The 14753-nt window shown below is 41.0% G+C and overlaps 1 protein-coding gene across 1 annotated transcript; it reads right to left on the reverse strand.

The window, feature by feature from the left end:
* Positions 1-11799: 11799 nt before the first annotated feature.
* LOC109772036 (cyclin-dependent kinase B1-1) lies at positions 11800-14069 on the reverse strand. The gene is given in 4 exon segments (XM_040390363.3): positions 11800-12152; positions 12278-12398; positions 13419-13703; positions 13706-14069. Coding segments are annotated over 4 exon segments (672 nt in total). The 5' UTR covers positions 13784-14069; the 3' UTR covers positions 11800-11964.
* Positions 14070-14753: the final 684 nt, after the last annotated feature.

Genomic DNA, 14753 nt, shown 5'->3' on the forward strand with positions numbered 1-14753 from the left:
CATATCTATGTTGTAGATCAATAGCTCGCGTTTAGCTCCCAGTTTTATTTTTGATATGTTCCTAGAGAAAACTAAGTTGAAAGATGATAGTAGCAATGATGCGGACTGGGTCCGTGATCTGAGGATTATCCTCATTGCTACACAGAAGAATTATGTCCTTGATGCACCACTAGGTGATAAACCTGTTGTAGGAGCTGATGCAGACATTATGAACGTTTGACAAGCTTGGTATGGTGCACTCGGTATGATGACTACTTGATAGTTTAGTGCACCATACTTTACGACTTAGAACCGGGACTTCAAAAACGTTTTGAATGCCACATAGCATATGAGATTTTCCAAGAGCTGAAATTGGCATTTCAAACTCATGCCGTGTTAAGAGGTATGAGACCTCTGACAAGTACTTTGCCTACAAGATGGAAGAGAATAACTTAGCTAGTGAGCATGTGCTCAGAATGTCTGAGCACTACAATCACTTGAATCAAGTGGGAGTTAATCTTCCGGATAAGATAGTAATTGACAGACTTCTCTAGTCACCATCACCAAGTTACTAGAACTTCGTGATGAACTATAATATGCAAGGGATAACGGAAAAGATTCCCAAGCTCTTCGCGATGCTGAAATCGGCGAAGGTAGAAATCAAGAAAAAGCATCAAGTGTTGATGGTTGACAACACCACTAGTTTCAAGTAAAAGGGCAAAGGAAAGAAAGGGAACTTCAAGAAGAATGTCAAGCAAGTTGCCACTCCTGTGAAGAAGCCCAAAGCTAGACCTAAGCCCGAAACTGAGTGCTTCTACTGCAAAGGGAATGGTCACTAGAACCGGAACTACCCCAAATACTTGGCGGATAAGAAAGATGGCAAAGTGAACAAAAATATATTTGATATACATGTTATTGATGTGTACTTTACTAGTGTTCATAGTAACCCCAGGGTATTTGATACTGGTTCAGTTGCTAAGATTAGTAATTCGAAACAGGAGTAGCAAAATGAACAGAGACTAGTTAAGGGCAAGGTGGATGTGTGTTTGAAATGATTCCAAGGTTGATAAGATCACCATCGCACACTCCTTTTACCTTCGGGATTAGTTTTGAACCTAAAATAAATGTTATTTGGTGTTTGCGTTGAGCATGAATATGATTGGGTCATGTTTATTGCAATACGGTTATTCATTTAAGTCAAAGAATAATTGTTGTTCTATTTACTTGAATAAAACCTTCTATGGTCATACACTTAATATAAATGGTTTATTGGATCTCGATCGTAGTGATACACATATTCATAATATTGATGCCAAAATATGCAAAGTTGATAATGATAGTGCAACATACTTGTGGCACTACCGTTTAGGTCATATTGGTGTAAAGCACATGAAGACACTCCATGCGGATGGACTTTTGGAATCACTTGATTATGAATCATTTGATGCTTGCGAACCATGCCTCACGGGCAAGATGACTAAGACTCCGTTCTCCGGAACAATGAGCGACCACTGACTTATTGGAAATAATACATACCGATGTATACGGTCCGATGAGTGTTGAGGCTCGCGGCGGGTATCGTTATTTTCTGACCTTCACAGATGATTTAAGCAGATATGGGTATATCTACTTAATGAAACACAAGTCTGAAACATTTGAAAAAGTTCAAAGAATTTTAGAGTGAAGTGGAGAATCATCGTAACAAGAAAATAAAGTTTCTGCGATCTGATTGCGGAGGCGAATATTTGAGTTACGAGTTTGGCCTTCATTTAAAACAATGTGGAATAGTTTCACAACTCATGCCACCTGGAACACCATAGTGTAATGGTGTGTCCGAACGTCGTAACCGTACTTTATTAGATATGGTGCGATCTATGATGTCTCTTACCGTTACCACTATTATTTTGGGGTTATGCATTAGAGACAACTGCATTCACGTTAAAGAGGGCACCATCTAAATCTGTTGAGACGGCACGGTATGAACTATGGTTTGGCAAGAAACCTAAGCTGTCGTTTCTTAAAATTTGGGGTTGCGATGCTTATGTAAAAAAGCTTCAGCCTGGTAAGCTCGAACCCAAATCGGAGAAGAGCGTCTTCATAGGATACCCAAAAGAAACTATTGGGTACACCTTCTATCACAGATCCGAAGGCAAGATATTTTTTGCTAAGAATGGATCCTTTCTAAAGAAGGAGTTTCTCTCGAAAGAAGTGAGTGGGAGGAAAGTAGAACTTGATGAGGTAATTGTACCTTCTCTCAATTGGAAAGTAGTTCATCACAGAAATCAGTTCCAGTGATGCCTACACCAACTAGAGAGGAAGCTAATGATAATGATCATGAAAACTTCAGATCAAGTTACTACCGATCCTCGTAGGTCAACCAGAGCACGTTCCGCACTAGAGTGGTACAGTAATCCTGTTTTGGAAGTCATGTTACTAGACCATGACATACCTACGAACTATGAGGAAGCGATGATGAGCCCAGATTCCGATAAATGGCTTGAGGCCATGAAATCTGAGATAGGATCCATGTATGAGAACAAAGTGTGGACTTTGGTGGACTTGCCCGATGATCGGCAAGCCATTGAGAATAAATGGATCTTCAAGAGGAAGACGGACGCTGATGGTAGGGTTACTATCTACAAAGCTCGACTTGTCGCAAAAGGTTTTCAACAAGTTCAAGGTGTTGACTACGATGAGATTTTCTCACTCGTAGCGATGCTTAAGTCTGTCCGAATCATGTTAGCAATTGCCACATTTTATGAAATCTGGCAAATGGATGTCAAAACTGCATTCCTTAATGGATTTCTTAAAGAAGAGTTGTATATGATGCAACCAGAAGGTTTTGTCGATCCTAAAGGTGGTAACAAAGTGTGCAAACTCCAACGATCCATCTATGGACTGGTGCAAGCATCTCGGAGTTGCAATATACACTTTGATAAGGTGATCAAAGCATTTGGTTTTATACAGACTTATGGTTAAGCCTGTATTTACAAGAAAGTGAGTGGGAGCTCTGTAGAATTTCTGATAATACATGTGGATGACATATTGTTGATCGGAAATGATATAGAATTTTTGGATAGCATAAAAGGATACTTGAATAAGAATTTTTCAATGAAAGACCTCGGTGAAGCTGCTTACATATTGGGCATCAAGATCTATAGAGATAGATCAAGACGCTTGATAAGATTTTCAATGAGTACATACCTTGACAAGATTTTAAAGTAGTTCAAAATGGAATATTCAAAGAAGGAGTTCTTGCCTGTGTTGCAAAGGTGTGAAGTTGAGTAAGACTCAAAACCCGACCATGGCAGAAAATAGAAAGAGAATGAAAGTCATTCCCTATGCCTCAACCATAGGTTCTATAAAGTATGCTATGCTGTGTACCAGACCTATTGTGTACCTTGCCATGAGTTTGGCAAGGGGGTACGATAGTTATCCAAGAGTGGATCACCGTACAGCTGTCAAACTTATCCTTAGTTACCTAAGAGGACTAAGGAAATATTTCTCGGTTAAGGAGGTGATAAAGAGTTTGTCGTAAAGAGTTACATCGATGCAAGCTTTTACACCGATCCAAATTACTCCGAGTCTCAATCTGGATACGTATTGAAAGTGAGAGCAATTAGCTAGAGTAGCTCCATGCAGAGCATTGTAGACTGATACGTCTCGAACGTATCTATAATTTTTGATTGTTCCATGCTATTTATTATCTACCTAGGATGTTATATGTATTTACATGCTATTTTATATGATTTTTGGGACTAACCTATTAACCTAGAGCCCAGTGCCAGTTTTTGTTTTTTCCTTGTTTTTGAGTATCGCAGAAAAGGAAAACCAAATAGAGTCCAATTGACCTGAAATTTCATGGAGATTATTTTTGGACCAGAAGAAGCCCACGGAGTATCGGAGATGGACCAGAAGAGTCCCGAGGCACCCACGAGGGTGGGGGGGCGCACCCTACCCCCTGGGCGCGCCCTCCTACCTCGTGGCCGCCTCGGAGACCCCCCTGACTTGTTCCCGACGCCAAAAATCCCTATAAATATAGAAACCCCCGAAAAGAAACCTAGATTGGGAGTTCCGCCGCCGCAAGCCTCTGTAGCCACCAAAAACCAATCGGGACCCTGTTCCAGCACCTTGCCGGAGGGGGGATCCCTCACCGGTGGCCATCTTCATCATCCCGGCGCTCTCCATGACGAGGAGGGAGTAGTTCACCCTCGGGGCTGAGGGTATGTACCAGTAGGTATGTGTTTGATCTCTCTCTCTCTCTCGTGTTCTTGATTTGGCACGATCTTGATGTAGCGCGAGCTTTGCTACTATAGTTGGATCTTATGATGTTTCTCGCCCTCTACTCTCTTGTAATGGATTGAGTTTTCCCTTCGAAGTTATCTTATCAGATTGAGTCGTTAAGGATTTGAGAACACTTGATGTATGTCTTGCGTGGGATACCCGTGGTGACAATGGGGTATTCTATTGATTCACTTGATGTATGTTTTGGTGATCAACTTGCGGGTTCCGTGACCTTGGGAATCTATGCATAGGGGTTGGCACACGTTTTCGTCTGGACTCTTCGGTAGAAACTTTGAGGCACTCTTTGAAGTTCTTTGTGTTGGTTGAATAGATGAATCTGAGATTATGTGATGCATATCGTATAATCATACCCGCGGATACTTGAGGTGACATTAGGGTTTTGGTTGATTTGTGTCTTAAGGTGTTTTTCTAGTACCGACTCTATGATAGATCGAACGGAAAGAATAGCTTCGTGTTATTTTACTATGGACTCTTGAATAGATCGATCAGAAAGGATAACTTTGAGGTGGTTTCATACCCTACAATAATCTCTTCGCTTGTTCTCCGCTATTAGTGACTTTGGAGTGACTCTTTGTTGCATGTTGAGGGATAGTTATATGATCCAATTATGTTATTATTTTTGAGAGAACTTGCACTAGTGAAAGTATGAACCCTATGCCTTGTTTCCTAGCATTGCAATACCGTTTACGCTCACTTTTATCGCTTGTTACCTTGCTGTTTTTATAATTTCAGATTACAAAAACCTATATCTACCATCCATATTGCATTTGTATCACCATCTCTTCGCCGAACTAGTGCACCTATACAATTTACCATTGTATTGGGTGTGTTGGGACACAAGAGAATCTTTGTTATTTGGTTGCAGGGTTGTTTCAGAGAGACCATCTTCATCCTACGCCTCCCACGGATTGATAAACCTTAGGTCATCCACTTGATGGAAATTTGCTACTGTCCGACAAACCTCTGCACTTGGAGGCCCAACAACGTCTACAAGAAGAAGGTTGTGTAGTAGACATCAAGCAATTTCTGGCACTGTTGCCGGGGAGGTGAGTGCTTGAAGGTATATCTTTAGATCTTGCAATCGAATCTTTTAGTTTCTTGTTTTATCACTAGTTTATTCTATAAAAGAAAAACTACAAAAAAAATGGAATTAAGGTTGCCTCATATGCTTCATCTTTTTAATGTCTTCCGTGAAAATAAGGATTCCGATAATTGTGCCAAAGTGCTAGAAGAAGAATGCATTAAAATGTTTGGCACTAAAACTTTGAATGATGAGCATGATTGCAATGTTGTTAGTACGAACTCTTTGAATATCCATAGTACTAATGATGATTGCACTATTCATGATGAAAATGTCTCTTATAAGCATGTCAATTTTTGTGGAGTGCATAGAGTTTGCAAGTACACACCAAATAGGGAAGATAGATTTTGCAAGAGGCATATGTATTTAGAAACCAAATGGTTGCAAGAAAGGCTAGATGTTTGTGCTAAAAATTTAAATTTTCTTAGTCATCCTTGTGAACTTTGCAATGAACGTGGTCATTTAAATATCCAATGCAAATTGTTTCATGACCGTATCGTGTCCAAAAATTATGATGACTTGATTTCCCTTGCGCATCATAATGAACTTAGTTCGCTTGTGGGTTATGAAGAAATGAAACATATAACTAAGGATATGCCAGAATTTGTCCTTGATAAAGTTCTTGATTTTGATCTAGAGGAAATTTATATGTATTGTGCGGTGAATTGCATTGAAAATCCTTATATTGCCAATTACATAAATACAAGAAAACAAATAGAAGAGAATACAAATGAAAGGGAAGAGATTTCCCAATATCCTCCTATTCTTTCTTATGATGAATCAGGTAAAGAGGAGGAGCCTTCTATTCAACCAATCTCATTAATAAGGAGCTCCAAAAAGAGGATTAAACCCACACATGATGCGAAGAAGAAAAAGAAAAGACGGAGAAGCAAAGGTAAAAAGGCATCCCTCTCAAATGATGTTGCTCCTACTACTCATTGTGATGATAATAGTTGCTATAATATTGGTGCTATCCATACTATTAATGATGAGAGTGATTATGCTTATGATATGAAAAGGCCCAAGCTTGGGGATGCCATGTTTGATGAGAATGACATTTTTGAGAATTTATTTGCTGCAATTAATGTTTGTACCAAGCTTGGGGATGCTATGTTTAATGAAGATGATATTTTTAGTCTCCTAAGTTTTGACATGCAAATTTATTATGATGATAGCATGCCTCCTACCTATGATGATTATATTGATGAAAGTGGGTTTGGAAGAGTGTCAACTTTAGGAAGTAATGATCCCACTATTTTGGATGGTGTTGAATCTTATTGTGACAATTATGAAAGTAGATTTGGAGAGGTCATGACTTTATTTAGTAATGATTCCGCTATCTTGGAAGAGGTTTCAATCGATTATGATGAGAACAAAGTTGCTACTTATGATGATTATTATGATGACACTTATGCTATAAAAAGTAGTGATGATTATATTTATAAAACTTGTCATGATTATGATTACGCTTTTTCTAAACATTAATCTTTTAATATGGAAACAATTTATAGTATTCGAGTTTCTTATGATACTCCCACTATTCCGAATGAGAAGAATTTTGCTTATGTGGAGAGTACTAAATTTCTATGCTTGTAGATCATGAAAAGAATGCTTTATGTGCTGGCTATATGGTTGAATTCATTCATGATGCCACTGAAAATTATTATGAGGGAGGAACATATGCTTGTAGGAATTGCAATAATATCAAGTTTCCTCTCTATGTGCTTAAAGTTTTGAAGTAATGCTTGTTTTGCCTTCCTATGCTAGTTGATTATTGTTCCCATAAGTTGTTTGCTCACAAAATCCCTATGCATAGGAAGTTGGTTAGACTTAAATATGCTAGTCATATTCTTCATGATGCTCTCTTTATGTTTCAATTATTATCTTTTACGTGAGCATCATTGAAATCATCATGCCTAGCTAGGGGCGTTAAACAATAGCGCTTGTTGGGAGGCAACCCAATTTTATTTTTGTTCTTTGCTTTTGCTCCTGTTTAGTAATAAATAATTAATATAGCCTCTGTTTAGATGTGGTTTTATGTTTTAATTAGTGTTTGTGCCAAGTAAAACCTTTGGGAAGACTTGGGTGAAGTCTATGCGATCTTGCTGTAAAAAACAGAAACTTTTGCGCTCACGAGATTAGCTGCCATTTTTTTTTTACTGAAGAGTGCTTTTAGGTTGATTATTTTTTCATATGATTAATAGAAAAATTCCTCAGGTCCACCAATTTATTTCAGAATTTTTGGAGTTCCAGAAGTATTCGAATGATACAGATTACTGCAGACTGTTCTGTTTTTGACAGATTCTGTTTTCTATGTGTTGTTTGCTTATTTTGATGAATCTATGAGTAGTATCGGAGGGTATGAATCATAGGGAAGTTGGAATACAGTAGATATTACACCAATATGAATTTAGAATGAGTTCACAACAGTACCTAAGTGGTGGTTTTATTTTCTTATACTAACGGAGCTTACGAGTTTTCTGTTGTGAAGTTTTCAAGTTTTGGGTAAAGATTCGATGGACTATGGAATAAGGATTGGCAAGAGCCTAAGCTTGGGGATGCCCAAGGCTCCCCAAGGTAATATTGAAGGACAACAAAGAGCCTAAGCTTGGGGATGCTCCGGAAGGCATCCCCTCTTTCGTCTTCGTTCATCGGTAACCTTACTTGGAGCTATATTTTTATTCACCACATGATATGTATTTTGCTTGGAGCGTCATTCTATTTTATTTTGTTTTGGTTGCTGTTTGAATAATATACCAAGATATGAAATTCTTAAATGTTATAGAGTCTTCACATAGTTATTCAACTACTCATTGATCTTCACTTATATTTTTTGGAGTAGTTTGTCGTTTGCTCTAGTGCTTCACTTATATCTTTTAGAGCACGGTGGTGTTTTTATTATTGATCTCTCATGCTTCACTTATATTATTTTGAGAGTCTTTTAGAACAGCATGAATTTTCTTTGGTTATAAAATTAGTCCTAATATGATGGGCATTCAAGATGGGTATAATAAAAACTTTCATATAAAGTGCATTAAATACTATGAGAAGTTTGATACTTGATAATTGTTTTGAGATATAAAGATGGTGATATTAGAGTCGTGCTAGTTGAGTAATTGTGACATTGAGAAATACTTGTGTTGAGGTTTGCAAGTCCCGTAGCATGCACGTATGGTAACCGTTGTGTGACAAATTTGAAGCATGAGGCATTCTTTGATTGCTTTCCTTATGAGTGGCGGTTGTGGACGAGCAATGGTCTTTTCCTACCAATCTATCCCCCTAGGAGCATGCGCGTAGTGCTTGGTTTTGATGACTTGTAGATTTTTGCAATAAGTATGTGAGTTATTTATGACTAATGTTGAGTCCATGGATTATACGCACTCTCACCCTTCCATCATTGCTGGCCTCTTCGGTACCGTGCATTGCCCTTTCTCACCTCGAGAGTTGGTGCAACCTTCGCCGGTGCATCCAAACCCCGTGATATGATACGCTCTATCACACACATAAGCCTCCTTATATCTTCCTCAAAACAGCCACCATACCTACCTATTATGGCATTTCCATAGCCATTCCGAGATATTGCCATGCAACTTTCCACCGTTCCGTTTATTATGACACGCTTCATCATTGTCATATTGCCTTTCACGATCATGTAGTTGACATCGTATTTGTGGCAAAGCCACCGTCATAATTTCATACATGTCACTCTTGATTCATTGCACATCCCGGGACACCGTCGGAGGCATTCACATAGAGTCATATTTTGTTCTAAGTATCGAGTTGTAATTCTTGAGTTGTAAGTAAATAAAAGTGTGATGATCATCATTATTAGAACATTGTCCCATGTGAGGAAAGGATGATGGATACTATGATTCCCCCACAAGTCGGGATGAGACTCCGGACGAAAAATAAAAAAAAAATATAAAAGAGGCCAAAGAAGCCCAAAGAAAAAATAAAAATAAAAAAGAGGCCATAAAAAAAAGAGAAGGCCCAAATAAAAAAATGAGAGAAAAAAAGAGAAGGGGCAAGGTTACTATCTTTTTCCACACTTGTGCTTCAAAGTAGCACCATGATCTTCATGATAGAGAGTCTCTTATTTTGTCACATTCATATACTAGTAGGAATTTTTCATTATAGAACTTGGCTTGTATATTCCAATGATGGGCTTCCTCAAAATGCCCTAGGTCATCGTGAGCAAGCAAGTTGGTTGCACACCCACTTAGTTTCTTCTGTTTAGCTTTCATATATTTATAGCTCTAGTGCATCCGTTGCATGGAAATCCTCCTTGCATTGACATCAATTGATGGGCATCTCCATAGCCCATTGACTACCCGCGTCAATGTGAGACTTTCTCCTTTTTTGTCTTCTCACACAACCTCCATCATCATATTCTATTCCACCCATAGTGCTAGCTCATGCTCATATATTGCGTGAAAGTTGAAAGAGTTTGAAAAGGCTAAGTATGAAACAATTGCTTGGCTTATCATCAGGGTTGTGCATGATGGGAGCATTTTGTGTGACGGAAATGAAGCATGGCCAAACTATATGATTTTGTAGGGATAAGCTTTCTTTGGCAATGTTATTTTGATAAGACATAATTGCTTGGTTAGTATGCTTGAAGTATTATTATTTTTATGTCAATATTAAACTTTTGTCTTGAATCTTTTGGATATGAATATTCTTGCCACAATAAGGAAGATTACATTGATATATATGTTAGGTAGCATTCCACATCAAAAACTATGTTTTTATCATTTACCTACTCGAGGACGAGCAGGAATTAAGCTTGGGGATGCTTGATACGTCTCCAACGTATCTATAATTTTTTATTGTTCCATGCTATTATATTATCCATCTAGGATGTTTTATATGCATTTATATGCTATTTTATATGATTTTTGGGACTAACCTATTAACCTAGAGCCCAGTGCCAGTTTCTGTTTTTTCCTTGTTTTTGAGTATTGCAGAAAAGGAAAACCAAACGGAGTCCAATTGACCTGAAATTTCACGAAGATTATTTTTGGACCAGAAGAAGCCCACGGAGTATCGAAGATGGACCAGAAGAGTCCCGAGGCACCCACGAGGGTGGGGGGCGCGCCCCCCAACCTCGTGCCCGCCTCGGGGACCCCCCTGACTTGTTCCCGACACCAAAAATCCCTATAAATATAGAAACCCCCGAAAAGAAACCTAGATCGGGAGTTCTGCCGCCGCAAGCCTCTGTAGCCACCAAAAACCAATCAGGACCCTGTTCCGGCACCCTGCCGGAGGGGGGATCCCTCACCGGTGCCCATCTTCATCATCCCAGCGCTCTCCATGACGAGGAGGGAGTAGTTCACCCTTGGGGCTGAGGGTATGTACCAGTAGCTATGTGTTTGATCTCTCTCTCTCTCTCGTGTTCTTGATTTGGCACGATCTTGATGTAGCGCGAGCTTTGCTACTATAGTTGGATCTTATGATGTTTCTCCCCCTCTACTCTCTTGTAATGGATTGAGTTTTCCCTTCGAAGCTATCTTATCGGATTGAGTCTTTAAGGATTTGAGAATACTTGATGTATGTCTTGCGTGGGATACCCGTGGTGACAATGGGGTATTCTATTGATTCACTTGATGTATGTTTTGGTGATCAACTTGCTGGTTCCGTGACCTTGGGAATCTATGCATAAGGGTTGGCATATGTTTTTGTCTTGACTCTTCGATAGAAACTTTGAGGCACTCTTTGAAGTTCTTTGTGTTAGTTGAATAGATGAATCTGAGATTGTGTGATGCATATAGTATAATCATACCCGCGGATACTTGAGGTGACATTGGAGTATCTAGGTGACATTAGAGTTTTGGTTGATTTGTGTCTTAAGGTGTTTTTCTAGTACGAACTCTATGATAGATCGAACGGAAAGAATAGCTTCGTGTTATTTTACTATGGACTCTTGAATAGATCGATCAGAAAGGATAATTTTGAGGTGGTTTCGTACCCTACAATAATCTCTTCGTTTGTTCTCCGCTATTAGTGACTTTGGAGTGACTCTTTGTTGCATGTTGAGGGATAGTTATATGATCCAATTATGTTATTATTGTTGAGAGAATTTGCACTAGTGAAAGTATGAACCCTAGGCCTTGTTTCCTAGCATTGCAATACCGTTTACGCTCACTTTTATCGCTTGTTACCTTGCTGCTTTTATAATTCAAAAACCTATATCTACCCACTACTAGGAAAAAGGCTACTAGCAGCGCGGGTAAAATGACTACTAGCAGCGCGGGTACCCGCGAGTAGCGTGGGTGCACCCGCGCTACTACTAAAAATTTAGTAGTAGCGCTGGTGCACACCCGCGCTACTACTATCGAAATAGTAGTAGCGCTTCTAGTATACTAGGCGCTACTACTATGCTAGATAGTAGTAGCGTGTAGTTTTCCCCAGCGCTACTACTAACAAATTATAAATTAAAAAAAATAAAAATTACGTGCATTATTCATAGATAGAAATCAGGGACACGTCTAGTGCAAAATAAATTAAACACACACAACCGAAGGTGGCTACCTTCCCTAGTGTTCCACCACCAGCCTAAACAGACCACTTCTCTACATGTATCTACCAAGGCTCAGAGTTCAGACGCCGGAGGACCCGGATCCTCCCTCACCCTGAAAGATGGCGTCGAGGTCCTCCACCGTGCCATGAGTGATCACATGGACGATCATCCGTGCGACGCGGTCGCTGGGCTTCACGTCGAAGTCCACCTCTAAGTAGTTGAAGAGCACGACGCCCACCAGGCTGTCGTAGTCAGTGTCAATCACCCCTATGGCCACGTCGGGAAAGTGAAAACTTGTTAGTACGCATCAGCGTTCAAATCCGGTAGGGTATTTTCTTTCTTTTTAGCACATGCACATGCATCAATAGTAACAGCCGAAGGGTAGTCCTTACTTTTTGCACGAGACGTGAAGAAGGCCAGGTCCCCTCTTTGTTGCACGAATGAATCAAAGGAAGACACTACCACAAGACATGAAGAAGGCCGGGTCCCTTCTTCTGTAAATAGCTCAAGTGCCTGAAGTTGCAAGGAATCTTAATACAATAAACTCATAGTAATGCATAATAACAAGAAAAAAGAAAAAAAATCATGAATCCTAAAGAAAAAGATCATTATGTGAGTCAAGATAATGTGGGTAACAGTATTCATTAATAAGAAAAATGGGCTGAGATTTCTCAAGTGACATTTGTTTCACCAACAATGATTAATGACGAGGCATGTAAGATTTACATGCGCAGCATCAGCATACCCTCTGGTCCTTGCAAGAACTTGAAGACCAAGGTTCTAGCTTTCTCCCCACTGACTAGCACAAGTGCAGCAGCACCGTCACTGTACATTAACCCAAGATCTGCTTTTCATAGGAACAGTAAAAGCTCTACTTAACCCAAGATCTGCAATTTTCAGTATCATCTTCTCCTTGTCCATGGATCAGAAAACATAAATCAGAAAACAAAGGTCTAACTGATGAAGGACACCATGGCCATGGCAGTGTGCAATTCATTTGCATAACTGATACAAAAAACTCTACAAGAAAGTAAAGAAAGTTGTCTATTAGCCCGAAACAGACCTATCAAAATTAAACTGGACTCTACCATCTGCTATCCAATGAAAATTAACGATAGCATCCTCAAAATAAAGGCATGAAGATGAATTGATTCCAAAGCTAACAACAAGTTAATCTGTACTTGAGTGTATGCAAAATAGAGAACGCCAGCAGCAGTCAACATTGAGTTTCAATCATTATACTAGCACTACTTAGTTCCTAATTTAGTCTCCTGCAACTAGGCTAGAGTAGTAGAGTTTGCATATTTTTCGACGAATTCAAACCAGCTACAAGTTTACAGTGTAGTTTGCTCTGATTGCATATCAATGTTCTGCACGTTTCCGATGCAAAACTCAGAGTTCAGAATGGGCATATATGAGGAAGTGCCAAGTCCTCAGATCGATGGATAGGAGACTCAGCCGACGTAGCATCGGCAGAAAGCCAGGTGAGCAGGGCAAGGGCAAATCAGCCTCAAAACTAATTAAAATCGCTACCTTGACGACCTGAGTTGGGAGCGGCTTAGGGGCAGGCCCACGGCAGTAGGCGTCGACAAACTTCTTGAGGTCAGTGTCAAGGAACTCGAAGACGAGGTAGAGGACGGGCTTCCCTCCACCGCCAGCGCCGCCGCCCTTGGTGGCCTGCTCGACGGCGAGGAGGCGGACGATGTAGAGGGAGCTGGAGAGGAGGCGGAGGAGGGAGATCTCACGGAGCGCGGTGGTCGGGATCCCTTCGTCGTCTCGTCCATCTCCAGGCGGGTCTTCTTGAGCGCCACCACCTGGCCCGTCGCCTTGTCCTGCGCCTTGTACACCTTGCCGTAGGTGCCCTCCCCGACCTTCTCCAGCTTCTCGTACTTCTCCATGGTGCTTCCGACGGTCCGAGGTCGGCGTCGTCCTCCTCGATGCGGCTTGTGTGATGGGGGCGGAGGGAGGAGGCGCAAACCCTAGGTGGCCTGCCGCAGCACCACCTCGTACACCGCCTCCTCCATCACCGTCCGCGCCGCAGCACCACCTCATACACCGCCACCTCCATGCCGCGGCGGGGAGCAGCCTGGGCTGGCCGTCACGATGGGCCTTGTCGGCTGGGCGGTGGAGGAGGGCTGCGCGCGTGTGCGGCCACACGACGGAGGATCCCGACATGGATCAGACAAAGGGAGAGATCCCATTGGCAGAGGAGATGAGAGGAGGTGGAGGGGATGTGAATCGGGGGTGGGTGGGGTGCGGGACTGGGTGGACTGGGACGGTTGACGGGGTGGGGGATGGAACTGAAAGGCTAGCGGTAGTGCAGGGTATCTCACCGGCGCCACAGATATCAGCGATGGTTTAAAACCCACGCTACTACTACGGTCTTTCCGCGGGGCACGGTCGAGAATATTTACTAATAGCGTGTTATTTTTTGCCACACGCTACTAGTAAATAGTACTAGTAGCGCGGGTCATTATAGCGCGCTACTAGTAAATAGTAGTAGCGTGGGTAAATAAAGAGCGCTACTAGTAAGCGTCTGTGTATAAGCTTTTCCCTAGTAGTGACCATCCATATTGCACTTGTATCACCATCTCTTCGCCGAACTAGTGCACCTATACAATTTACCATTGTATTGGGTGTGTTGGGGACACAAGAGACTCTTTGTTATTTGGTTGCAGGGTTGTTTGAAAGAGACCATCTTCATCCTATGCCTCCCACGGGTTGATAAACCTTAGGTCATCCACTTGAGGGAAATTTACTACTGTCTTACAAACCTCTGCACTTGGAGGCCCAACAACGTCTACAAGAAGAAGGTTGTGTACTAGACATCATAGCCATAGAAATTTGCAAAATACATACAGATCTGAA

The sequence above is a fragment of the Aegilops tauschii genome, chromosome 5 (genome assembly GCF_002575655.3).
Source record: "Aegilops tauschii subsp. strangulata cultivar AL8/78 chromosome 5, Aet v6.0, whole genome shotgun sequence".
NCBI classification, from domain to species: Eukaryota; Viridiplantae; Streptophyta; class Magnoliopsida; order Poales; family Poaceae; genus Aegilops; species Aegilops tauschii.